This window comes from Mastigoproctus giganteus, chromosome 3, assembly GCF_048544385.1.
Source record: "Mastigoproctus giganteus isolate SK-2022 chromosome 3, ASM4854438v1, whole genome shotgun sequence".
In the NCBI taxonomy this organism is placed as follows: Eukaryota; Metazoa; Arthropoda; class Arachnida; order Uropygi; family Thelyphonidae; genus Mastigoproctus; species Mastigoproctus giganteus.
Window position 1 is genome coordinate 100,653,465 of NC_143577.1, and position 26,348 is coordinate 100,679,812.

The 26,348-nt window shown below is 38.2% G+C and overlaps 1 protein-coding gene across 3 annotated transcripts in view; it reads left to right on the plus strand.

Moving 5' to 3' along the window:
• Window positions 1-26,348, plus strand: part of Usp39 (ubiquitin specific protease 39) — a 324,799-nt gene that overhangs the window by 251,294 nt on the left and 47,157 nt on the right. For all 3 annotated transcript variants that reach the window (XM_090370604.1, XM_090370607.1, XM_090370606.1), the window contains one exon: window positions 781-842. In XM_090370604.1, the coding sequence (XP_090226730.1) occupies window positions 781-842 (62 nt within the window). The remainder of the gene's footprint in view (window positions 1-780; window positions 843-26,348) is intronic.

Sequence of the window (26,348 nt, forward strand, 5' to 3'; positions counted from 1 at the left end):
TTCATCCGTGAGACTGTTCCTATGACTAGTCTTAACAAAGTTCATCACTGAGAACAATGACTCACAAGAATAAGTCGATGGGAAAATTGTTAGTAATGCTGTTGCCAGATTTTTTAAACAGACAAAAGTTTCAAGAATGGAATTCCAGGCTTTTAATAACTCATTTTCTGCAGTTTTCTTTGCTGATATTGCCGTTAATCATTCCCTTTCAATATTTTCTAAATCAGCTCTGAGGTCGATAAATTTTTGCCTCCAAATTGAGCTACTCTGAAAATCAATCAATCAATTGCATCTCAAAATCATCCAGGTCGATCCACTGAAACATTTTCAGTTCAGTCTGGCTAGTTTTTTCTCTTTCTGCAAACTTAATGAATTTTGCAGTTTATTCCAGTTCTCTGAACTTGACAAATCTTGAAGAAAACTGTTCAATAATTGACTCAATTTTTTTGGGACACTGAATTCTGTGTTCCCAAAAAATTTGTATGCATGCCCAAAGGGGCACGCATGCCATAGGTTCACCACCCCTGACGTAAACAGTTCAGTGGACTTCCACACAGTTTTTGATTTTTCACTTTCAAATACTCCAAAACAGGCATGAGTAATCAGCCTATTTAGCAGCCAGCACAAATGTAAAATTTGTTTCCATTAGTTTTAGAAAGGTTTTGCTTTGTTTTGTATGTACCTTCTTTTTTTTTATATAATGTCATGCTGTATTTTAACATAATGGAATGAATACAAAATTAAAAATTCTTAATTGTGCTTTCATTTTGTTTTCCCTAGAGATTTACTAAAAACACTTTCTTCATTGAAAAGAATCCAACTATTGTCAACTTCCCCATAAAGTAAGTTTCATCATTAATAAACGTTAATTCTCTGATAAAAAATAAAGAAATTTCTATGATAATAAATTATTAATTTACAAGTGGCATAGGAATCCTTACATGTGATCAGGTGATAGTACTTTGCAATCTTTCACAATCTAAACTGGAAGAAGTTTACAAGCATAAAAGTGTTATACACTCAGCTTTTTGTTGTACTTACTGCTATTACTTAAAAGTACAATAGTCTTTCTTTAAGGGACTATATGGTGGGAGGAAGGCTTGTCCACTAAAGACAAACACTCAGACGAAACGTACATATTTATTAAAGTTGCCAGAATGTTATGCTAGAAAGTACTCTTGAGAACCCATGCTGGAGGTTTTGACCTTGCTTGCCTTGCAGTCTCTAAAGTTGTGAATCTCGTGAAGGATGTAAGGTTGAAGGAACAGTCAGGCTTTAACTCGATAGTGTTAATAAGGCTGCATTTCAGAATCTGAAGACAAAACAATGAAGTGTTTATAAAATCCCTCAAAAGAAGACAGCGGTCTTCTATTGAGGGATTTGAAGAAGCATTTTCAATGAACAAGGGACGATATTCTGGAATGCAATCTTGAGGATTTAATTCTGATAACACAACCTCATGTTCAGTATTAGAGATACAATTAACAACAGACACAAGTAATCTGTTCTAATATTCCTTGCCAGAGACCTAATTTGCAATCTCCTATGGCTTAAAATCTCTCTCCACCATTCTGTTAAACTCATCTATTGCACCTCTTGTTCTCCCGACAGTAAGGTAATTTTCCTAGGTGATTTTAACGTTCAGAACTCCAGCTGACATCAGTTTTCTAGTTGCACAGAACCAACTGGTCATGATGCCAAGGATTTTTTGATATCTAATGTTCTCACACAGCCAACATTCTTGATATTTTTCTTGCAATTTCAGCGTGCATTAGTGGTCTGTCTAGATAACTCAAGTCACAACTTTGTGATGGTCCCTTCTCTAATGGATGCTTTCTCATTGCCACTCAGAGCCTCATGTTGTTTTGTGTTACAAGAATTTGAAATGGGATGATATGTGGAATATCTGTTCTTCTTTTCCTTGGTTGGATTACTGTTTTAAGTCTTGTGATTCCAAAGTTTGTTCAAATCCTATTAGGCTGACCTGGAAAGCCGGGTGGGTAAAGTGCCTGCCTGGCAACCCAAAGGGCGCGGGTTATAATCCCACCTCGGGCTTGGATCAGAGTAAATGCAAAAACTTTGGGAGGTGCATTATGGCCACAGAAGCCGATGCACCAACAACTAACAAAAAAAAAAAAAAAAAAAAAAAAAGTTCCTATTAGTGAAATTATTCTTATAGGGATGAAATCCTTTGTTCCAAATTCCACACAAAAATCTCATCTCTTATCTAAATCTTGGATCTCCAATAAATATGCTATGGCTGATATCAAAGAGAGTTTGACACCAATCAACTGCAATATTCTGGGGTTGCTGCTACCCACATGCAGAATAGATGTGCATTTGTCAATGTCAAACTTCAATTTCTCAGCCCATCTTCCTAACTTTTCTAGATCATGCTGCAGTGGCATTCCTGTCATTAACCACCCTGCCAACCATTGTATCTTCTGCAAACTTGAACATTAAGCCTGCTATGCCTTCATCAATATCATTGATAAATATAGAATACCACAATGGGTCCAACACTGAACCCTGGAGGACTCCACTAATAACATTAGTCCATAAAGAGCCTTATCCATTGATTACCACTGTCTTCTCCCACTCGACCAAACCTTTATTAAGGGAAGTTACTATAGCAGCAACTTCCCTTAATGCAACACTATGCCAATTTGTACAACACTCTTTTATGTATAACAGTATTAAAATCTTTCCTAATATCCAAGTATAGGTGGTAGATGACTTTCATCAACCGGTGAAACCCATGTTTAGTCTCTAGAGCAAAGTTTCCGGCATCCCCCTCCTCCCTTACTTCTCCTTCAACCCATGCACGGTACTAAGTACTATAGGTTTTGATACCTTTCGTGTTTGGGGTTTTTCATAAAAAAAAAAAAAAAGAAAAAAAGTATATGATTATATTTTGCATCCAGTTCCTTTCTGACCACAATGTAATATCCAATCAGATTGGCAGATAAGGTCTCCTCTTAACAATCCAATGCTTTGTCTGAAGTATAATTGCAGCCTTGATCCTGCATTACTTATTTTATCAGTGATTCAATTATTTTCCTTATAACAGAAGCTAAACTAACAGGTCTGTAATTACTCATGTCACCCTTAGAAGTAAAATTCATGTTACACATAAATTATCAGGCAACACAGTAGCCTGTGGTAGATATAAACTAGTGTGTAATCAAGTCACGAAATCAGATTGACACATCTCCAGTCCACAGTTCTCCCTTGAATTCAAGGATGCGCATAATTATGTGTACAGGTTTGCTTACTTCCTTTGCTGCCTCACTTAATATAATTGGCTAGATCCCCTCTACCAAAGGTACCTTTCTTATGTTTAACTTTGCCAATTCCTCTTCCACTTTCTTCTCACGTATTACAAAATAATTTAGCTCTCTGTTAGAGTTTGATAAACTTCTGGCATCCCCTTCCCTAAATATTCCTCATGTGAATGTAGATGCAAAATAGTCATTCAGTTAGCAGCTACCTGAGCAGGATCATCGACAGTCTAACCTTCAGTATCAAGTGGTCCAATTTAATTCATCCCTTTCCTTCTAGTATTTACATAAATGAAGAAGTTTTTGCTGTTTTCTTTTGCATCCATCACCAAAGATTTCTCATAATCTGATTTCGTGACTTGATTACAGACTATCTACCATAGGCTACTATGGTAGATAGTCTTGCCTGTTAATTTATATGCAAGCCATGCATGTTTCTTCTCTGGCACAAATCTCATCAGTTTATCTGACATCCTTAGCATATACCTTGAAGAGTATTTCTTACTTGGTATGAAAAGCCTAGTAGCTTCTATGATTAATTCCTTAAATACTTCTTATGTAGAATTTGCTGATGGTATCATCATCAGTTGGTCCCACTGGATAGAATTTAAAAACTGTCTGAGACTAGTTACTTCTAAAAGCAAAAATCCTTCCCTCCTCTGATGGTAGTTACATCTTTAAGTAAATCCCAAATTAATACATTGTGATCACTGCCATCTATTGGTTCTTTATAATCAGATTCTTAATGTATGAATAATCACAGCTGGTAATCAGATAAAGAATATTACACCCTCTTGTTGCCTCTCTAACATGCTGCTGTAGAAAAGAGTCCACTAAATCGACAAAAGTTTTGATTGTGAGTGACAACCCACAACTTCTAGTCAATATCTGGAAAGTTAAAATCCCCCATTATAAGACATTCTGATTTGCTGGCCCGCTCTGTTTCTCTGTACATTTGTTCATTGTACTCATCAGAGTCATTATGCCTATAACACACTCCTCTCATTTTCACTTTCCCAGTGGCTATGTCACACCAAACTGACTTTAACTTTTAGCTGGCAAACTCTTGTCATCTGGTCTGGAGGCCTTACCTTAGGCAGCATGTAGATTTGCTGGAACAGGGTGCAAAGAATGACAGCAAGATTAATAAGGGGAACAGAAGTGTAATCTTACTAAAATACTGCTTTGTGTCTGCAAATTGCAGCTTCTAGAGACGACACATATGAAGTGATCTGATTCTTAAGATTTTAAATGGATTGAGCAAGCTCAATGCTGATGGCATTCTTCCCCTTGTTCAGATTACACACTAGGGGACAGAAATTCAAACTAAGGTAGGATGGTTGCAGAATAGATGTTGGAATAAATTTCCATCTTTTGTCATTTTGGAAGTGGGTAGTTTGATAGTTTGAATAAATTCTCGGAAAAACTAGACATTCTTGACATGGATGGACAGGTGAGATGGGTAGGGTGGGGTGGTTTTTTTTTTTTTTTTGTGACAGGATGAATTTACTACTTAAATCTGTACAATATAGGAATGAGCAATTCGCTGCACTATGTTCAATCTGGAGAGAGAGAGAGAGAGAAACTGGACACCTGACCAATTACATTGAAACATTACAAAAAATATAGAGTTTGTCAATTCCAGTTGAGATTTTCAAAAGTTCAAAGATGCACCAGAGTATGCAAACTTCAGGGGACACAGTTCAGAGAATTAACAAGTAGAACATTACAAGCTAAAGGTTTTCTTTAGTTTGTAAGAATGTGTCTCTCTATAACTAGTCTAAATATTCTGTCATGCACAGGATAGGAGTATCATGCTTCCTCACCCTGCATTTGGCACATCTGGTAATGTTCTTAACTGATAATAATGTCCTTTACCTGCAAATTGAACATTAATAACTTGTTTACTGTAGCATTCTAGCAGTGTGTCCAAAACCTATGCAACAAAACTACTAGTAAAAAAAAATCTTTTAAAAAGAACACAGGACATGATGAGGTGGGGGGGGGAGATTATGCAATTGGGTAAGAAGCACATAGAATCTAATGCAATGCATTCAGTTCACATCAGTTGCCACTGTGATGTCAAATCAATTTGGTGTGACATAAGCACTGGCAAAACAAAAATGAGAGTAGGAGTATGTTAAGAGCCAAATGACTGTAATGAATATAATGAACAGCTATACAGACAAACAGAGTGGGTGAGAAAATCAAAATGTCTTATGCAGCACATAATGAATGGAATTTGTGTATTCCATCATTACTCGCATAGTAGCATAACTTTTCTGGATTTATTGGATGACTGTTTCCTAGCAGCATGTTAGAGAGGCAACAAGAGAAAACACTACTCTTCTTCATATTTTTATTAACAACTCTCATGCATTTAGAATCTACAGAAAAACAAACCACAAGGTGGCAATCATCATAATACATTGAGATTTACTTTAAGATTTAACTACTTTGAAGAGTAAAGGGAAGGAAAGGGATTATGTTTTCATAAATCTAACTGTGATAGTCTTGGACAGTTTTTAAATTTTTTTCAGTAGGGAAGCAGTCTGAGAAGTTACTAAGATTTTTATACCAACTAAGAGATTTTGTTCAAGTTTTAGATCTAAATGGATGCTACATAAAACTGATAAGACAAATGGTAGAGAGGAAAACTGCACAGTATGATTATAAATTATTGTTGGTGGGGGAACAAAAACCTAGAGTAAATACAAACTAGTCTGCAGCAGGAAGTAGCTATTGTTGGTGACTATTGTCAAAAATATATATTATGCATGAGGGATATGTGTCTACCACAGGCTAAAGTTAATGATGTAGTGCAGTTATATTTGTGAGGGCACAAAAGGTGATACTGTTACACATTGGTACTAATAATAATAAAAGTAGATTTGGTGATTTACTTAATAGCATTAACATTAGTAGAGGCATACGATGCAAGAAAGCAAGCAGCATCAGCCAAAAAAAAAAAAAAAAAAAAACACTCCCACTTCACCCCTCCGTTCGTTCCAAATACCTGTCCAGCTCAGCCTTAAATTTATTTAGGCTATCAACTTCCACAACAAATGATGGAAGTCTGTTCCACCAATCAACTACCTGCTGGCTAAAGGCAAACTTCTGCAGATCTAACCCACAACTGTCTTTCCTCAATTTGAATTTATGCCCTCTCAGTTGATTATTCTGAGCAAGAGGAAGAATCCCATCAGCACTGAGCATACTCATACCATTGAAGGCTTTATACACCTCAATCAGATCACCTTGCAAGTGCCTAGTCTCCACACACTGTAATCTGCAAAACTTAAGCCTTTCTTCGTAAGAGCAACACTTTGTTCCATTCACTAATCTTGTTGCCCTTCTCTGTACTTGTTCCAACAGCTCTACATCCTTCTTAAAATGAGGCCTCCAGACCTGTATACAGTATTCAAGGTGTGGCCTGACCATTGCCTTATACAAGGGGATAATCACCTCCTTATCCCGGCTAGAAAAATTCCTGAATATCATTGACAAGACATCATGAGCTACTCTTGCAGACAGCCCACACTGCTCAGAAAATTTCATATCTACCTGCGCAATTACCCCCAGGTCCTTTTCATTCTCAACCACTGTCAGTGTAGTACCACAGAGTTGATACATTACTCTGGGGTTACAGCTTCCTATATGTAGTACTTTACATTTTTCAATGTTAAACTTCATTTGCCACCTCTCACCCCATTTGCTCAACTTTTCTAGATCCTGTTGCAGCAGCGTACTGTCATTAGTGTCCTTACCAACCCTGCCAATCTTCATATTATCTGCAAACTTGGACATTAAACTTGATATACCATGATCAATATCATTTATAAATACAGAAAACAACAATGGACCCAACACTGAATCCTGAGGGACTCCACTAATAAAATTAGTCCACGATAAGCAGTGTCCATTGATTACCACTCTCTGTCTTCTCCCACTCAACCATCCCTTTATCCATAGCAGCAATTTCCCTCCAATGCCACACTGCTCCAATTTGTGCAGCAGTCTTCCATGTGCAACAGTATCAAAAGCCTTTCTAAGATCCAAATATATGATATCAAAGTTATTCCCTGCATCCAGTTCCTTTATGACCACATCATAGTATCCAATCAAATTGGTCAGACAAGACTTCCCCTTAACAAAACCATGCTGTGTTTGAGCTATAACTGAAGTCTTGTTTAGATGATGCTGTTGTTGTTGTTGTTTGGTTGGTTTTTAGGAGCATTACCAACTAAAGCCATATTGCTCCGGGATATGCGGTGGTCATTCCTTGACCTTTCCGCATCCTCCGTATTTGGTGGTGACGGGCTCGAACCCCAGTCTAATCAAGAAGTGTGTGCTGCACACTGCTGCTCCTTCCCACCTGGCTACGGAGGTGCCAGATGATCCTGTAGTGTGTCCATTAATTTCCCTGGAACAGAAGTTATGCTACCAGGTCTATAATTATTTGTGTCGCCCTCTCATCTTTCTTTTTGAATTGGGGTCACATTTGCACATCTCCAGTTCATGGGTACCTCCCCTGAGTCCAAGGAAGCTCTCATAATTATGGCTAAGGGTTTGCTTACTTCCTTTGCTGCCTCCTTTAATATAACTGGATAGATCCCATCCACCCCGGGTGCCTTTTTATGTTTATCTTCAATAATTTCTCCTCCATTTTACTCTCAGTTATTACAAAATCATCTAGCTCACTACCAGAGTTCAGTTCACCTCTGGCATTCCACTCCCTGAATAACCCCTCGTGTGGGAATGTAGATGCAAAATACTCATTTAGTTTGTTAGCCACCTGAGCAGGATCATCAACAGTTGAACCATCAATATCCAGTGGACCAATCTGATTCATCCCTTTCCTTCTAGAGTTTACATGGGTAAAGAACTCTTTGCTGTTTTTCTTTGCATCCTTTGCCAAAGATTTCTCATAATCTGCCTTTGCCTGCCTAATCTCCTTTATGACTTGGTTACAGATCAGCTTATATCTATCTTAAGCATCCATGTCACCCATTAATTTATATGTATTCGATGCATTTTTGTTTTCTACCACATCTCATTAGTTCATCTGACATCCATTTAGGCCTAAACCTTGAACGATATTTCTTAGTTGGTATGTAAAGCCTAGTAGCTTCCAAGCTTAATTCTTTGAAAGCCTCACATTTTGAATTTGCTGTTGGTAACATTATCAGTTGGTCCCACCGTATAGAATTTAAATACTGTCTCAGACCACCGTAGTCACCTTTACGAAAGCAAAAACCCTTCTCTTTATCCCTGATGGTAGTTACCTCTTTGAGTAAATCCCACTTCAACAAACTGTGATCACTGCCACCTAGTGGTTCCTTTATCTGCAAATTCTTAATGCATGCAGAATCACTCCTGATAATCAGATCAAGAGTATTACTCCCCGAACAAGCTGATGTAGAAAACAATCATCCAATAAATCCACAAAAGCCTTGTTAGTGTGTGAGTAACCAACCCACAAATTCTAGTCAATATCAGGGAAATTAAATTCGTCATTATAAGGCTCTCTGGTTTACTGGTCCACTCTATTTCCCTGTACAACTTTTTTATTATATTCATCAGAGTCATTAGTCCTATAACACACTCCTACTCTCAATTTTGATCTCCTGTGCTTATGTCACATAAAACTGACTCGACAATGCACTGTCCAGCGATGTCGACTGGCTGCACTTCCTTGGATTTTGTGTGTCTAGTAACTGATAGCATGTCGCTGTGTTGCATGATGATCAAGTGCAAGCTGTGGCATTGATGTCGGCAGCTGAGAGCTTGATGGGCCCCTGAATTTAGATCCTTCGAGGGCATCCACCCTTTGCTCTCATATAGACCCATAACATCTCTGAGTTATTACCTGATTTCTTCACACTCCTTACATCGTGCACACACAAAGACATTCCCTGTGGCAATGTCATGTCCCGTACCTGATTTCTCCACAAACATCAAACAAGCAGTGCATTTTAAAAGGCTGCGATTCAGAGAGAAACTGCCCATCCCCCCACCCCCAAGTTCTCCTCTGAGCCACAGCACTCCCATTAGCTTATGCCTTTTGCTTTGCTACTCTGGTCTGAGGCATGATTTCGATTCAATTTCAATAAAATTTCAATTTCAGTACAAAATTATAACCCTAAACTTATATCCCCATGCAATTATAACACTATACATCTATATATATTTTTTTCAGTATATAACTTCCATATCAAGTTATGTATTAATTAATAATGTTACATTTGTAAAATCTAATTCGTTATATGTACAGTCAGTCCTCGTATAGCACGATAGTTGTGTTCCTAGAAATCCTCGTGCAGTGCAAAATCTTGCAATATAAACAACAGGCCCTATGGGGAAAATAGGATTAGGTGCCAACCACCCAAGATTGAACACACATTGGTAACCAAAACGTTACCAAACACAATAAATAAAATACTTACGTATTTTATTTATTGTTTTTTTTATTATTTTATTTTATGTATTTTATTTAATTGTTATAAAATACTTAACGTATTTTATAATGGTTAAAATACGTAATAAAAAATAATATAATAAATAATAAAATAATAAAAAATATGTAAGTATTTTTTACAAATAAAATACGTATTTTATTACGACTATTACGTAATAAAATATTGCTAATAATAATTTTGCTTCTATCGTAAGCAAACTTGTTTTTTGTTTGATTTTCTATCCAAACAGATGACAGCCGTTCCATCTCTTCCAATTCTTTGTGTCTTAATCTAATGGATTTTAATTACACTTTGAGTTGTTCCTGCTATGAAAGTTGCTTTTATTTTCTCTGCATTCTTTGTAATTCTCGGCGTTGCCTCATTTAGGTCTGTAGCACTTTCAATATCACATGGGGTTTCATTTTGCTCAAAGCGTTTCACAATTTCATATTTTTTCTCTATCAACAGAGGCGGACTGGCCACAAGCCTTACCTGGGAAACCCCGGTGGGCCAGAGGCCGGTGTGATTTTGGCCATAAACCATAGTATGAGACCACTATATATTTTCCCGGGTAAGAATTTTTGACCCAGTCCGCCTCTATTTATTGATATTGCTTTTCTTTTTCTCCCTGAATCTGCAGTGTCTTCACCAGGACGTTTCCTTTTCACACCGTTTAAGTATTTTACTCATTTTTAGGGAATAAAGCACAATTACAAAACAAGGAGGCAAGCTTGATACACATAAACAAAGCTGCGCGCGTATAGCAACTGAATAAACAACACCGTAAAGGCAGAGATACACTATTAACACCTCACATTTTACTAAAGCACATTTCTAGGGGTTACTACCATAAAACAATAAAAACAATTTCCAGTTACGTTTCTGGTTAAAAAGGCCTATGCTCTCTGGATTCATACTGGTAAATAAAAATTACGGCTTTCTCAGAGCGAGCGAATTGTAACAGGTTTAATAAATATACATAGAAACATACAAAGCGTTCGGTTGGTTAGACAACCTTCTTCAGCTGAAACAAAAACATAAAATGACGGTTAGAATGGAGGTGTGTACTGCCAATCTGGTACATGAAGCGCGTGGCTAATTGTTTGAGCTTTGTATGTTTCTGTGTATATTTATTAAACCTGTTACAATTCGCTCTGAGAAAGCCGTAATTTTTATTTACCAGTTATGCTTCTGCTAGTGGAATCTGTTATAAACTGGTAGTAAACTCGATCTAATTGCATTTGCTATTATACCGATAGCTGGAATTGTGTTGGTTTTTACGTTATTATGGTGAAATGTGTTTCCCCTTCACTGATATAAAAAACATAAATACATTTTCAGAATCTTCTCTTCATTCCTATCGTGTTGCATTCAGTTGGGGTGATTCCGCGTTCTACTGCCATTTCTTGTAAACACAAAGGCGAATCGTGCATAAGAGAATTCGGTTCATGTTATATAAGATATCTTTCCCCTATTTATAAATCGTGTATGATCGAATTCGTGTAGTGTAAACACGTGTTATACTAGGACTGACTGTATTTAGTTAAAGAGTACAGTTTAATTGACATTGAAGTTTAACAAGTTTAATAAATTTTACTGATTAATTGATAATATTATATACTACACTATACTAAGCTAACGCTATCTAGTCTGGATATAACGTTGTGTCGTATAACAATGGCGGCAAGTTACAAACTAAGTATTAATTAACTTCCAAAATCTCACTATCTAAATTTAGAATAAACCAAGGATCTTGACTAGATCTATAAGCTACTTATAGAGAATAATTTAATATAACAATTAAGTCAATAAAGTGGCTAAATATAGCTAAAAATTTAGTGTTCGCCAGAGCTGCAAAACTTGTAAAACACGTGGATTGGATTGGATACTCTTACTGATACTAAGTAATAACCTACAAAATCTCTATCAAAGTTAAAAATTAAACTAAGTATCGTAGCTAGGAATATAAAGCTACTCTAGAAAATAAGTTAATAGACGTAGGGTTGAAGAAAGGTTTGAGAAAAAGTTGTTAGGATTGAAATTGAAATTATCTGCAATTTTGTCCTTACATGAGGACAGCCTTTCCAATCACTTCAACCCTGGAGAGACTATGCAGGCTCATGGGGATTGTATATTTTACAGAGAGGGATATACTTGAACAATAGAAGGCATGCTAGAATATTTGCTGATGCTATCAAGGCAATGTTAGATGGGTTGGAAAACTGTTAACCCCAGAGATTAATAGGTTAACGGCGGAGTCAGGTAGTGGTCATTCTTCATTGCTTCTATTGGAACATGCAACAGCCTGAGGAGAAAGGCATTGGGGATTTTGAGATGTGCTGGGGATCCTCATGGAGCTAACAAATATGTTAGAGTTACTAAGAGTAAAAACAGGTGCATGTACAATAATGCTAGGAGCATAACTACACCTAGTACTTAAAATTCGTACTAGTACTTCAAATTCACCAAAGAAATTTGATGAATTTGAAGTACTAGTTAAGTCATTAAGTATGGATATTGTGGGGATATCGGAGATATGGTGCCACTCAGATATAAAGGATTCAAATTTTGAATATGGGGAGTACAATGTGTACAGAGAGAACAGACAGGATGAGGGAGGGGGATTAAGCTCTTAGTTAAGAAGTACATGAACTCTGTGGCAGTGATCTGGAGGACATGGGTGACCAGTGTGGTGTTGAATCAGTTTGGCATGACATATCATCATCATCATCAGCCATTTTCAATCCACTGCAGGATGAAGGCCTCTCCAGCAACTTTCCAGTTCCTTCTGTTTTGAGCACTGGCCATCCATTTACTATCCAAAAACTCATGAATTTCATCTATCCATCTCCGCCTTTGTCTTCCCGGTTTTCTTCTAGCTCCTCTTGGGTACCATTCTGTTCTTTTCTTAGTCCATCTGTCATGTCTTCGAGCTATGTGTCCTGCCCAAGACCATTTTAGTTCTTTAGTTTTGATAAGAATGTCCTTTACTTGAGTTTGCTGCCTAATCCATGTGTTTCTCTTCTTTTCTAACAGTCTGATTCCCAATATAATTCGTTCCATTCTTCGCTGTGTAGTTCTTAGCTTCTCTTCCATTCTTTTGGTGAGTGCCCAAGTTTCACTTCCATAAGTCATGGTGGGGAGTATACATTGATTCATTATTTTACGTTTCAGATAAACTGGGATATTGCTCTTCAGTATGTGACTATATTTCCTGAATGCTATCCATCCAAAATTTATTCTTCTCTTGACTTCCAGCCATTTATCATTATTACAGCTAATAACTTGTCCCAGATAAGTATGTGACTCCACCTTTTCAATTACTGCTCCTTCAATCATTATTTCCCTTTCCGTGGCATACTTGTTCATCATTACTTTTGTTTTAGCCATATTCATCTTGAGTCCAAAATCCTTACTAACTGTGCATAACTGATTAAGATTTTCCTGTAATTCTTTGGGATTGTGGCTTATGACCACAATGTCATCTGCAAATCGTAAATGGTTTAGGTACTCTCCGTTCACATTGACTCCTTTCTGCGACCAGTCTAATCTTCTGAAAGCTTCCTCAAGGGCAGCAGTAAACAGCTTCGGAGATATTGTGTCTCCTTGTCGAACTCCTTTCTCGATTTTAAATTTGCTACTGTCTTTGTCTAGTCTAATAAAGGATGTAGCACTCTCATATATTTTCTTCAAAATCATAATATATGGAGTATCTATGCCTTGTCTTTCCAGTGCCCGAAACATTGCCCTATTCTGTATGGAGTCAAATGCCTTTTCATAATCCACAAATGCCAGGCATAACGATGTTTTATATTCATTTGCTTTCTCCATTAGCTGTGATATTATGTGAAGGTGATCCGTAGTTGAGAATCCTGTCCTAAAGCCAGCTTGCTCTTTCGGTTGATTCTCATCAAGTATTCTTTCTAATCTGTTAGTAATGACCCTTGTGAACAACTTGTAGATATGGGATAACAAACTAATTGGTCTATAATTTCCAATTTCTGATTTATCTCCTTTCTTATGCAGCAAAACTAGGATTGCATTATTCCACTGCTTAGGCATCACACCTTTTCTAATGCACTTTGTGAAGAGCCTTACCAGTTTTTATGTTATGTCTCTTCCTCCCAATTTTAACAACTCTACAGTAACTTCATCTTCCCCCGGGGCTTTCCGATTCTTCATTTTCTTCAATGCATGTTCTACCTCATCAGGAAGAATATTGGGTATGTCGTATGTGTTGCTACTTTGCAATCCATCTTCCCCACTGCTGGTATCATTCCCTCGCTCCTTGTATAATTCTCTATAGTAGTCTTCTGCTATTTGAATTATGCCTTCTCTGCTGTTTATAAGTACACCATCGCTATTCTTCAGTTTCAGTATCATTTGTCTTTCTGTATTACTGCTCATGGCTGCTGATTTAAATCCTTTGTTTTCCCTTAATGCTTGTTCTACTTTTCTTGTGTTAAATCTTCTTATGTCCTCTCTGAGTCTCTTTCTAATGGCTTTGCATAACTCAGTATACTCAATTTTCTCCCTGTCAGTGCTTTTCTTGCTCTTCATTTGTCGTCTTTGGTTCATCATGACAAGTGTTTCTTGACTGATTTTTTCTTCTTTGGATTTCTGTTTCCCTATAGGTTTCTTGGGCTTTATCACTTTCAGAAAGTTGTAATATTCCTTGTCGATATCTTGGTCCTGAGCAGTCTGCAGAAGCTCAAACTTGTTCTTAAGTTCCAGTACATACTGCTTTTTCTCCTCCTCTGTTATTTCAAAGACCTTTGTATTATTTACTCGAGTCAGTTTTTTCCTTTCCTTTCCTACATCTATATCAAGTGTACATCTTACCATTCTGTGATCACTTCCAACATTTACCTTATTCAGGACGGTAACATCATTCACAATATATCTTCTGTTAGTGAGGATGAAGTCGATTTCATTAGTTGTTAATCCATTTGGACTCTTCCATGTCCACTTTCTGTTCACCCTTTTCTTGAAAAAAGTGTTCATTACTGACAGTCCTTGAGATTCTGCAAATTCCACAAGTCTTTCACCTCTTTTATTTCTTTCACCAATTCCAAAATTTCCTATAGTTCCTCTTGCTGCGCTGTTTTGTCTTTTTCCAACCTTAGCATTGAAGTCTCCCATAATAATAGTGTAGTGGGTTTTCTGCTCATCTAGAAGACTCTCAATTTCAGTGTACATTTCTTCAACCTCTTCATCATCATGGCTCGATGTTGGTGCATAAATCATTATAATATTTAGCTTGTACCTCTTAGAAATCTCGAGTATTAGTCTTGACACCCTTGGTGATGTACTTTTGAATTCCAAAATGTTGTTTTTAAAATCTTTATGGATCAGAAACCCAACTCCACCTTCACTCCTTTCACTGTTTCCATTGGTGTACAGCAGATTTCCATTTGATAAACTTATAAGTGATTCATTTCTTCTTCTTGTTTCAGCCAAACCGATGATATTCCAATTCACATTTTCTAATTCCTTTTCCAGCTCTAATATCCTCTCTTCACCGATGAGTGATTGTACGTTATAACAGGTCAAGTTCAATTTCCGTGCATGGCAGCCTGGTCGTACCCAGAGATTCTTAGCACCCTCTGCTTCCACTCTGATCCTCTCGCTGCCGTAAGAGGGAGAGTGAAAGCTGCTGGGAACTGAGGGCCATTTGTATTGTTGTGCTCTCATTGCTGGAGGGTTTGGTCTTTTCCTCTTCACGCTGACCAGGTGTCTTGAAGAGAACCACTCTACACGTTCGTTGCCACCTAAGTGACGTAACAGGGCTTACCATCAAGAAGGTGTGCATGAGTGGATTTTAGGGAGGCAGGCCAACCAGACTTCTCCTAAATCTTCTGTAATAGAGAGATATTGGATCCATCAGTGTTTTAGGCTGAGTGTCTGATAACACACAGGATACCTGTTCCCCTCTAGGCATGACATAAGCAGTGGGTAAATAAAAATGAGAATAGGAGTGTATTTCTGATAAGTAGAATGAACTGTACAGAGAAATAGTGTAAGCCAGTAAATCATAAAGCCTTATAATGAGGGATTTTAGCTTTCTGGATATTGACTATATTTTATGGATTGGTCATTCACACAGCAGTAAGATTTTATAGATTTACTTTTGTAAATCTACAAAATCCCCAGTGATGCACTCATCCATAAATATGGATTTATAAGTTAATAAAATCAGGATGTAAAAAAATGAAAAAGGTTATGTTTTATTTTTGGAACAAATAAAAGGTTATGTTTTATTTTTGGACCTGAATAATGAGGTCAAACCAATCAATAACATAAAAACCTTAGTAAGTAGCTCAAAATCCAGTGCTTATTTCATGCCAAAACAGTTTGGCATGACATAATTTTTTGTTGAAGCTGTAGCATATCCAATTTCTTGCTGTTGTCAGCGAAGTTATTATATATTACCCACGTATTCACAATGCATGTGCCAAGAGCTATTTCAAAGAAAACGTTTTAGTACTATTGATACTTTTTCTAAGGGCGGTGTAATGAGATGGCATTTGTTCCAAGATATATTATGAAGTTTTATTCAGAGGCCACCAATGGTACATGATGGCTCCTATAAAATAATATTCATTGGAACTTTCATGTACCACTGCTGGTATACTCAAAAAATTGGGTCAAAGGTGAAAAAATAACCAAAAGTACAGTTTATAAACATTTATAATTCACAAAAATTCCACTTTCATAAAAAAACTCAATCAAAAATTTTTCAGCCACACACTAAGCATACTGTTTCCAGCATAATCCATATATCCCTTCATCAGTATTGTTAATATATAGAGAAAACAACAATGGGCCTTACAGGCTTTTAAAGAAAAGTGGAACAAGGCCCAGATAGAGACTGTGATGGGAGGAGGAAAGAAATTGCGTACAGAAACCTGGAGGTGGAGTGAAGAGGTTCAGACAAGACTGCAGCAATAATTCAGACACAGCATGGGTTTGTTAAAGGAAAGTCTTGTCTGACAAATTTGATAGAATATTATGATGTGGTTACAAAGGAACTGGATGCAAAAAATAATTTTGATATCATATATTTGGACTTCAGGAAAGCTTTTGATATAGTCTTCCACTGTTGCACATGGAAGACTATTGTACAAATTGGAGCAGAATGGTATTAAGGGTAAGTTGCTACAATGGATAAAAGGATGGTTAAGTGGGAGAAGACAGAGGGTGGTAATCAATGGGTGCTGCTCTTCATTGACTAATGTTATTAGTGGAGTCCCACAGGGTTCGGTGTTGGGTCCACTGTTGTTTTGTATATTTATCAATGATATTGATGAAGGTATATCAGGTTTAATGGCGAAGTTTGCAGATGATACAAAGGTTGGCAGGGTTGTTAATGGCTGCAATGGCAGTGTGCTACTGCAACAGGATCTAGATAATTTGGACAGATGGGCTAAGAAGTGGCAACTGAAGTTTAACCTTGACAAATGCAAAGTACTGCATATGGGTAGAAGTAACCCCAGAGAAACGTACCAACTGTGTGGTACTACACTTAAGGTGGTAGAAAATGAAAAAGACCTGGGAGTAATTGTGCAGTCAGATATGAAGTTTTCTGAACAATGCAGACAGGCTGCCAGGGCAGGTCATGGGGCAGGTCACCCCGTGACCTGCCCTGGCAATTTTGTCAATGATATATAGGAATTTTCCTAGCAGGGAAAAGTAGCTGATTGTCCCTCTGTATAAGGCAATGGTCAGGCCATGCCTTGAGTACTGCATACAGGTCTGGAGGCCTCATTTTAGGAAGGATGTAGATTTGCTTGAGCGTGTACAGAGAAGGGCTACAATATTGGTGAGGGGAATGAAGGGATACTCTTACCAAGAGAGTCTTAAGTTCTGCAAATTGCAGTGGCTGGAGACTAGGCACCTGCGCGGTGATCTGATTGAGGTGTATAAGGCCTTGATTGGTTTGAGCAAGCTGAATTCTGATGGGATCCTTCCACTTGTTCAGATTACGAACCTAAGGGGGCATAAATTCAAATTAAGAAAGGACAGATGTAGAATAGATGTGCCGAAATTTACCTTTAGCCAGCGGGTGGTTAATTGCTGGAACAAACTTCCACTTGTCATTGTGGAAGTTGATAGGTTAAATAAATTTAAGGAGGAACTGGACAGGCATTTGGAAGGAATGGTGTGATTTTTTTTTTTTTGGCTGATGCTACATAAGCTCCTACACTTGCTTTCTTGCATCACATGCCACTACTACTACTAGAAGCCATTGAAGGACAAGAAGACAGCTTTTAAAAAATGGCAGAGAGAGAGCTAAGGAAAAGAAAAGACAAGCTAAACAGACAGTAGCTAAGCCAAGGACAGCGCTGTGGAAGGATGGTATAATAGTATGAACACTAAGGAAGGGGAATTGATGATATTCAAGATTGCCAGAGCAGTTCAACAAACTGCAGGATATAAGAGCGACAAGAGCAGTAAAAGATCAGGCTGGTAAGGTTGTTAATGAAAACAGAAGATGTAAACAGGAGACGGAAAGAATTTTTTGAAGGGATCGTGAATAGTAAAACAGTTACTGGAATAGAACAGGAGCTAGACGGACATTGAGGATATAAAATAGGAAGACATTCTGCTAGCATTGCATAGTATGAAGTCAGGGAAAGCAGCAGGGCCTGACATGATACCCATTGGAATTTTCAAGGGGTTAGGACAGAGAGGAGTCCCATTTATGATGAGGCTAATGAATAAAATAATGAGAGAAACCAAGATACAAGAGAAGCCAAGGAGGGAGAGTCTTATAGTACCGATATATAAAAGAAAGGGAGACATACAAGACTGCAACAACTATAGACTTATCAAACTAACGAGCCAGACAATGAAGCAGTTAGAGAGGGTTGTCAAAAGAAGACAGTTAAACTAGAAGGCCAGATTACCAAACCAGCTTGATTTTATGAAAGGGAGAAGCACTACCAATGGAATATTTATAGCTAGGGTCCTTCAAGAGAAGTGTAGGGAGAAAGAACAAGCCCTCCACTTAGCCTTCATAGACCTAGAAAGGGCTTATGGCAGAGTACTTAGAAGTCTTCTGTGGAAGTGTCTGAGGAAGAGGTGTATTCTTGAGACCCATGTCAACCTTATCCAGGATATGTACCAGGATAGTAGAACTAGAGTATATGGTGCAGCTGCAGTTAGTGATGCATTCACTGTTGACATTGGCTTACACTAGGGCTCTGCCTTTAGTCCACTTCTATTCATCATCATCATCATCATGGAACACTAACCAGATACATTCAGAGTATTGCCTCTGACAGTTTACTCTGCAGATTACATCACGCCTAGTGGTGAATCGCGATAGAGAGAGTACAGGAGAAGGTTGAGAGATGGCTAACAGTTCTAGAGCGGGAAGGTCTAAAAGTCAACAGGAACAAGACAGAATACAAGGAGTGCTTTGGCAGCCGAGATGTCTCTCTCTCTCTCTCTCAGCATTGGCAATGTACAGCTTAATAGGATTAACAATTTCAAGTACCTTGGTTCAGTGCTAGACACAAATGGCAGCTGTGAACAGGATGTCCAAAGTTGAATAACATCTGGATGGGCCAAGTGGTGGGAAATGTCTGATGTTTTGAAAGATAAGAAGATGCCAACTAAACTGAAATCAAAAATTTACAAACAGGTGGTAAGGCCATTTACGTTATATGGCTTGGAGTGCTGGGCTGTCAGAAAAAAAGAAGAATGAGCTTTAATGTTAGCAGAAATGTGAATGCTAAGGTTGAGTTTGGGAATAACCCTGAGAGATAGAAGGCAGAATGAAGATGTGAGACAGGAGATGAAAACTGCACCCATTTACTTGAAGATTAGGGAGAACAGACTTAAATGGTGAGGCATGTCCAGCACTGCGAGTTTACCCACATTACCAAGCATGTGCTTAGCTGCCAAATTCCAGGTCGAAGAAGGAGAGGTAGGTCAAAGATGACAATTGAGAGCAGAGTGCAGCAAGGTATGCAGGAACTGGGGGCCCACTCCAGCAGACTGTGCCAACCGTACTAAGTGGAAGTGTTCCATTCATTTTGCTAAACATCCCCCCGGACAAGCAATGCAGATAAAGTAAAGTAAGTAACAATGGGCCCAGCACTGAACCCTGTGGAACTCCACTAATAACATTAATCCATGGAGATCAGTATCCATTGATAACCACTCTGTCTTCTCCCACTCAACCATCTCTTTATTCATAGCAGCAACCTTACACTGCTCCAATTTGGACAGCAGTCTTTTATGTGCAACAGTATCAAAAGCTTTCATGAAATTCAAGTACAGTAAACCCCCCGCTATTCGCGGGGGTTACATTCCTGAGAAATGCCGCGAATACTGAGTTATGGCTCCCATAGTAATAAAGGGGTTCCATTCCAAAGTATGAAATATATAAGAAAAACTAGTCTAAAATTTTGTCTATGTATGTATTATATGTACCTTCATAATATGACTATGGAAATAGACAGTACGTAGTGAAATGCAAGCATGTGGCATCGAAATGAAAATAAGAAACAATTTAATATTAAATGTAATATTTATTAGAAATTTCAAACAAATCTTTCAAACCAGTGCCTTTGCTGGCTAAAGAACTTAACGGAATTTTATTTTGATTTTGGTCTTCTATCTACAGATTTAAAGCCTTTTCCGTTTTTTCTAATTTAACATCACGAGTTACAGAGCAAATTTTTGAAGCAATTAGCGCGTTTTCACAGACACTACGGCGGATTTTTTTCTTCCGATTTCTAGATTGATCATACTGTTGGCTCATTGATTTTATAATGTTTTGCCACTGAGTAGACACTTTCACCATTAGAAATTTTGTCTAATAACTCAATTTTCGCTAATGTCATCACCTTCTTTCATCTTTTCACATTTCCCTCGTTATTCGTAGCCATATTTTTGTACGGGTTAGAAAGAACTTGTCCACAATAAAGTCACTTTCGTCCGTTAACACACTCGAAAAAGTCTGTTTTACACTGCAAAATGGTAGATTTATCACTTTTGTAAGCATATCAATTTATAAATTTATTCAATTTATAAGCATATAAATTAAAAGCAAACGACGAAACCTTCCATGACAAGCGCATAACACATACTGAACAAGAAATAGCGAGAAACATCCACGCCAGGATTTTGTCACCCCCCCCCCCCCACTAAGCTCTGTTTTGACCAGGAAAGATAATTTTAGCCACACCCATGTTTTAAAATTCACATTTTTTTAGGTTTCATTTTATATTAAATCAGCGACCGCGAAACCGCGAATAGCGGGGGTTTACTGTATATGATATGAAAATTATTTTTTGCATCCACTTCATTTGTCACTGCATCATAGTATCTAATCAGATTGGTCAGTCAAGATCTGCACCTTAATGAACCCATGCTTTGGCTGAAATATAACTGTATTCCTGTCTAGATGACCCTACATCACTTCTTTAACCATTGACTCCATTATTTTCTCTGGAACAGAAGCTAATGAAGTCTGATTACTAATATTACCCTTTGATCCTCTTTTTGAATTGAGGATACATTCTTCAGTCCACAAGGACTGGAGAATGTATCCAAAGAATCCAGAGATGCTCTCATAATTATGGCCAAGAATTTCCTTATCTCCTTTGCTGCCTCTCTTTATATATTGAAAAAATCTGTTCACCTAATGTCTTTTTTTATATATGTAACTTGAACAATTTCTTTTCCACTTTCCTCTCTGTTATTGCAGAATCATTTAGCTCCCCATTAGAGTTAGAAAAACTTCTGGCAGCCATTTCCCTACAGAAATTGTTTGAAGAATGGAAAAATTCTTTATGATGTCAGTTTTGACATCCTAGATTCTGAAAGCATGGATAATCGCATCAAGAATATTGCTCTCGCATTTTCTCTCTCTCTCTCTCTCTCTCTCTCTCTCTCTCTCTCTCTCTCTCGCCTCTTTAACATCCTGCTGTAGAAAACAGACATCCACTAAATCTACAAAAGTCTTGTTATTGCTTGAATGACCAATCCACAAATTTCATTTAATATCTGGAAAGTAAAATCCCCATTAATAAGACATTCTGATTTAGTGAATGTCTGTTTTCTACAGTGGCATGTTATAGAGGCAAACAAGAGAGAGAGAGAGAGAGAGAGAGAGAGCAATATTCTTAATGTGATTATCAGCAGTGATTGCTCATGCATTTGAACTGCACTTCAAATCCATCCAATCTATTTAATGTGCTCCTAGCACTGATATACATGCACCTGTTCATAGCCTCATGCATTTCCTTGTTCCAGGGTGATCCACAGCTGGCCTTGAAATCCACAGTACCCTGCTTTCGTGCTGTTGCATGTTCCAATAGAAGCAATGCAAGAATCACACTCACCTCTGCCTGTGGCTATTGTTAATCTATTAGTTTGTGCATCCCCCATGCTAGCAGTTTTCTGACCCACCGTACACTGCCTCAATAGCATCAGCATATATTCTTGCAGTCTTTCTATTTAAGAGTATCCCATCCCTGTAGAAGCAGTCCCACCTGTTAACAAGCACAAACCACACTGAGAACATTCTACCCCATGAGCCTTGCACAATCTCTCCAGTACTGAATTGTTTGACAAGGCTCTCATCATGTCTAGGTAGAATTGCAGACATTTAACCTTAACTTTTGACTTAGCATTAGCATTAGTAGAGGCACCTGATGCAAGAAAGCAAGCTTATGCAGCATCAGCCAAAAAAAAACCCATTTCCACTTCACCCCTCTGTTCGTTCGAAATACCTGTCCAGCTGAGCCTTAAACTTATTTAGGCTATCACCTTCCATGACAAGGGATGGAAGTCTGTTCCACCAACCAACCACCTGCTGGCTAAAGGCAAATTTCCGCACGTCTATCCTACATCTGTCTTTCCTCAATTTGAATTTATGCCCTCTCAAGTGATTATTCTGAGCAAGAGGAAGAATCCCATCAGCATTGAGCATGCTCAAACCATTCAAGGCTTTATACACCTCTATCAGATCACCTCGCTGGTGCCTAGTCTCCAGACACTGTAATTTGCAAAACTTAAGCCTTTCTTCGTAAGAGCACCCCTTTGTTCCAGTCACTAATCTTGTTGCCCTTCTCTGTACTCGTTCCAGCAGCTCTACATCCTTGAAATGAGGCCTCCAGACCTGTATACTGTACTCTAGGTGTGACCTGACCATTGCCTTATACAAAGGAATAATCACCTCCTTATCTCTGCTAGAAAAATTCCTATATATCATTGACAATACGCCATGAGCTACACTTGCAGCCCGTCTGCACTGCTCAGAGAACTTCATATCTGCCTGCACAACCACCCCCAGGTCCCTTTCATTCTCTACCACTGTCAGTGTAGTACCACAGAGTTGATACGTTGCTCTGGGGTTGCTGTTTCCCATATGTAGTACTTATGGTAGATATTAAAGTGTCAATGTTAAACTTCATTTGCCACCTCTCAGCCAATCTGTTCAACCTTTCCAGATCCTGTTGCAGCAGCATAGTGTCAGTAGTGTCCTTGACAACCCTGCCAACCTTCGTATCGTCAGCAAACTTGGACATTAAGCTTGATATACCATCATCAATATCATTTATAAATGCAGAAAACAATAATGGACCCAACACTGAACTCTGAGGGACTCCACTGATAAAATTAGTCCACGATGAGCAGTGTCCATTGATTACCACTCTCTGTCTTCTCCCCCTCAACCACCCCCTTTATCCATAACAGCAATTTGCCTCCAATGCCACACTGCTCCAATTTGTGCAGCAGTATCAAAAGCCTTTCTAAGATCCAAATATATGATATCAAAATTATTCTTTGCATCCAGTTTCTCTGTGACCACATCATAGTATCCAATCAAATTGGTCAGACAAGACTTTCCCTTAATAAACATATGCTGTGTCCAAGCTATAACTGAAGATTTGTCTAGATGATCCTGCAGTGCTTCTTTAACCAGTGCCTCCATCAATTTCTCTGGAACAGGAGTTAAACTAACAGGTCTATAATTACTTGTGACACCCTTTAATAATCCTTTGAGAATTGGGGTCACATCTGCACATCGCCACTCCATGGGTATCTCCCCCCGAGTCCAAGGAAGCTCTCATAATTATGGCTAAGGGTTTGCTTACTTCCTTTGCTGCCTCCTTTAATATAACTGGATAGATCCCGTCCACCCCAGATGTCTTTCTTGTGTTTATCTTCAACAATTTCTCCTCCACTTTACTCTCAGTTATTACAAGATTCTCTAGCTTACTGCCAGAGTTGAACACACCTCTGGCATTTCCCTCGATGAATAACTCCTCATGTGTGAATGTCGATGGAAAATATTCATTTAGTTTGTTAGCTACCTGGGCAGGATCATCAACAGTTGACCCATCGATATCAAGTGGACCAATCTGATTCATCCCCTTCCTTCTAGAGGTTACATAAGTAAAGAACTCTTTGCTGTTTTTCTTTGCATCCCTTGCCAAAGATTTCTCGTAATCTGCCTTCGCCTGCCTAACCTCCTTTGTAACTTGGTTACAGATCAAATTGTATCTATCATAGGCTTCTGTGTCACTTGTTAATTTGCCATATGTCTCATTAGTTCATATGACATCCATTTAGGTCTTAACCTTGAACAGTATTTCTTAGTTGGTATGTAAAGCCTAGTAGCTTCCAAGATAAGTTCTTTGAATGCTTCCCATTTTGAATTTGCTGTTGGTAAAATCATCAGTTGTTCCCGCCATATAGAATTTTAATACTGTCTCAGTCCATCGTAGTCACCTTTACAAAAGCAATAACCCTTCCCTTTACCCCTAATGGTAGTTACCTCTTTGAGTAAATCCCACTTCAGCACACTGTGATCACTTCCACCCAGTGGTTCATTTATCTGCAGATTCTTAATGCATGAAGAATCACTACTGATAATCAAATCAAGAGTATTACTCCCTCTAGTTGCCTCCCAAACAAGCCGATGTAGTAAACAATCATTCAATAAATCCACAAAAGCCTTGCTAGTGTGTGAGTGAGCAGTCCCCAAATTCCAGTCAGTATCTGGGAAATTAAAATCCCCCATTATATGACTCGCTGATTTACTGGCCCACTCTGTTTCCCTGTACAGTGTCTTATTATACTCATCAGAGTTATTAGGCCTATAGCACACTACTACTCTCAATTTTGATCTCCCAATGCTTATGTCACACCAAACAGATTTGACACTGCACTGTCCAGCAATGTCGACTGGCTTCACTTCCTTGGATTTTATGTGTTTCTTAACTGATAGCATAACCCCTCCTCCCTTCCTATCCTTTCTGTAGACGTTGTCCCCAAATTCCATTTCTGCATTCCTTGTATCTGTGTGACACCACGTCTCTGATATCCCAACAATATCTGCCTTTGATGTTTTGAGCAATACCTCAAATTCATCAAATTTATTTACTAAACTCCTAGCATTGGTGTACACGCAAGTATACATGCAACTGTTTCTATTCTTAGCTACCCTAACACAACCCATCTGTTTACTTGTACCACAATGACTGAAATATCCTGCATCTTGTTTTTCAGGCTTCTGTTCATTCCAATAGAAGCAATGCAAGAATATCTTACAAATCTGCCAGTGGCTACTGTTAATCTATTAGTCTTTGTCTCCCCCCAAGGTAGCAGTTTTCCGACCCACCTAGCACTGCCTCGATAGCATCCGCAAATATTCTTGCACCCTTTCTATTTAAGTGTATCCCATCCCTGTAGAAGCAGTCTCTCCTGTTAATAAGTACAGTCCAGGCTGAAAAAAATTCTACCCCTTGAACCTTGCGCAATCTTTTCAGGGCCGAATTGATCGACAAGGCTCTCATCATATACTCCCTCCTATAGTGTGTGACTTTTTTCTCAACATTGCCATGTACTTGTTAAAGTTGATGACTCTACGACTTCAACTTTTGCCCTTTGCAAAAGTTCTCTGGTGTCTTTTTTCCCGTTTCTCTGACAATACCTGCCTCCAGTGGGACTAGCTCATTCTGCATAGGAGGTTGGTGATGTGTTGCCTGAAGATCAATTGCAAGGTCTGGTGCTGAGGTGGGCAGCAGAAAGCTTGATGGATCCTCGGTTTCATTCCTTCGAGAGATCTACCACATTCAAGTTCTCGTAAATGCCCATTGAAATGCTTAGTTGATGCCTAATATCCTCACATTCTTTACATCGAACACACAAAAAGATATATTTTTTGTCTATATCATGTCCCTTTCCAGGTATATCTGCAAACATCAAACAAGTTAGTACATTTTGTAATGCAACATTTCAGAGGACTACCCCTTCCCAGGTGCCAGAGTGATTTGAATAGCAGTTGGTTTTTTGCAAGGTGAATTTTGTAGGTTTTTTCAGTCATCTGGCAATTTTCTTACTTTTTCCCTGCTGCTCAACTACTCTGAAGAGCTCTACCTCCTAGTGTTGTGGGCCACACAGCTGGAGGAAACCCCAGCTGGCAGAGTGAGGTTTTTTATGAACCTTTTGAAATTTTGTGTTCATCGTTTTTGGTTTTGCTTTGTATTATTATATTTGTTTGAGCTTTCATATCATTCTAGAATTAACATTAGTTTAATTTTAAGTTAGTTTATTATTAGTGATATTTTGTCTCTTGGCTTTG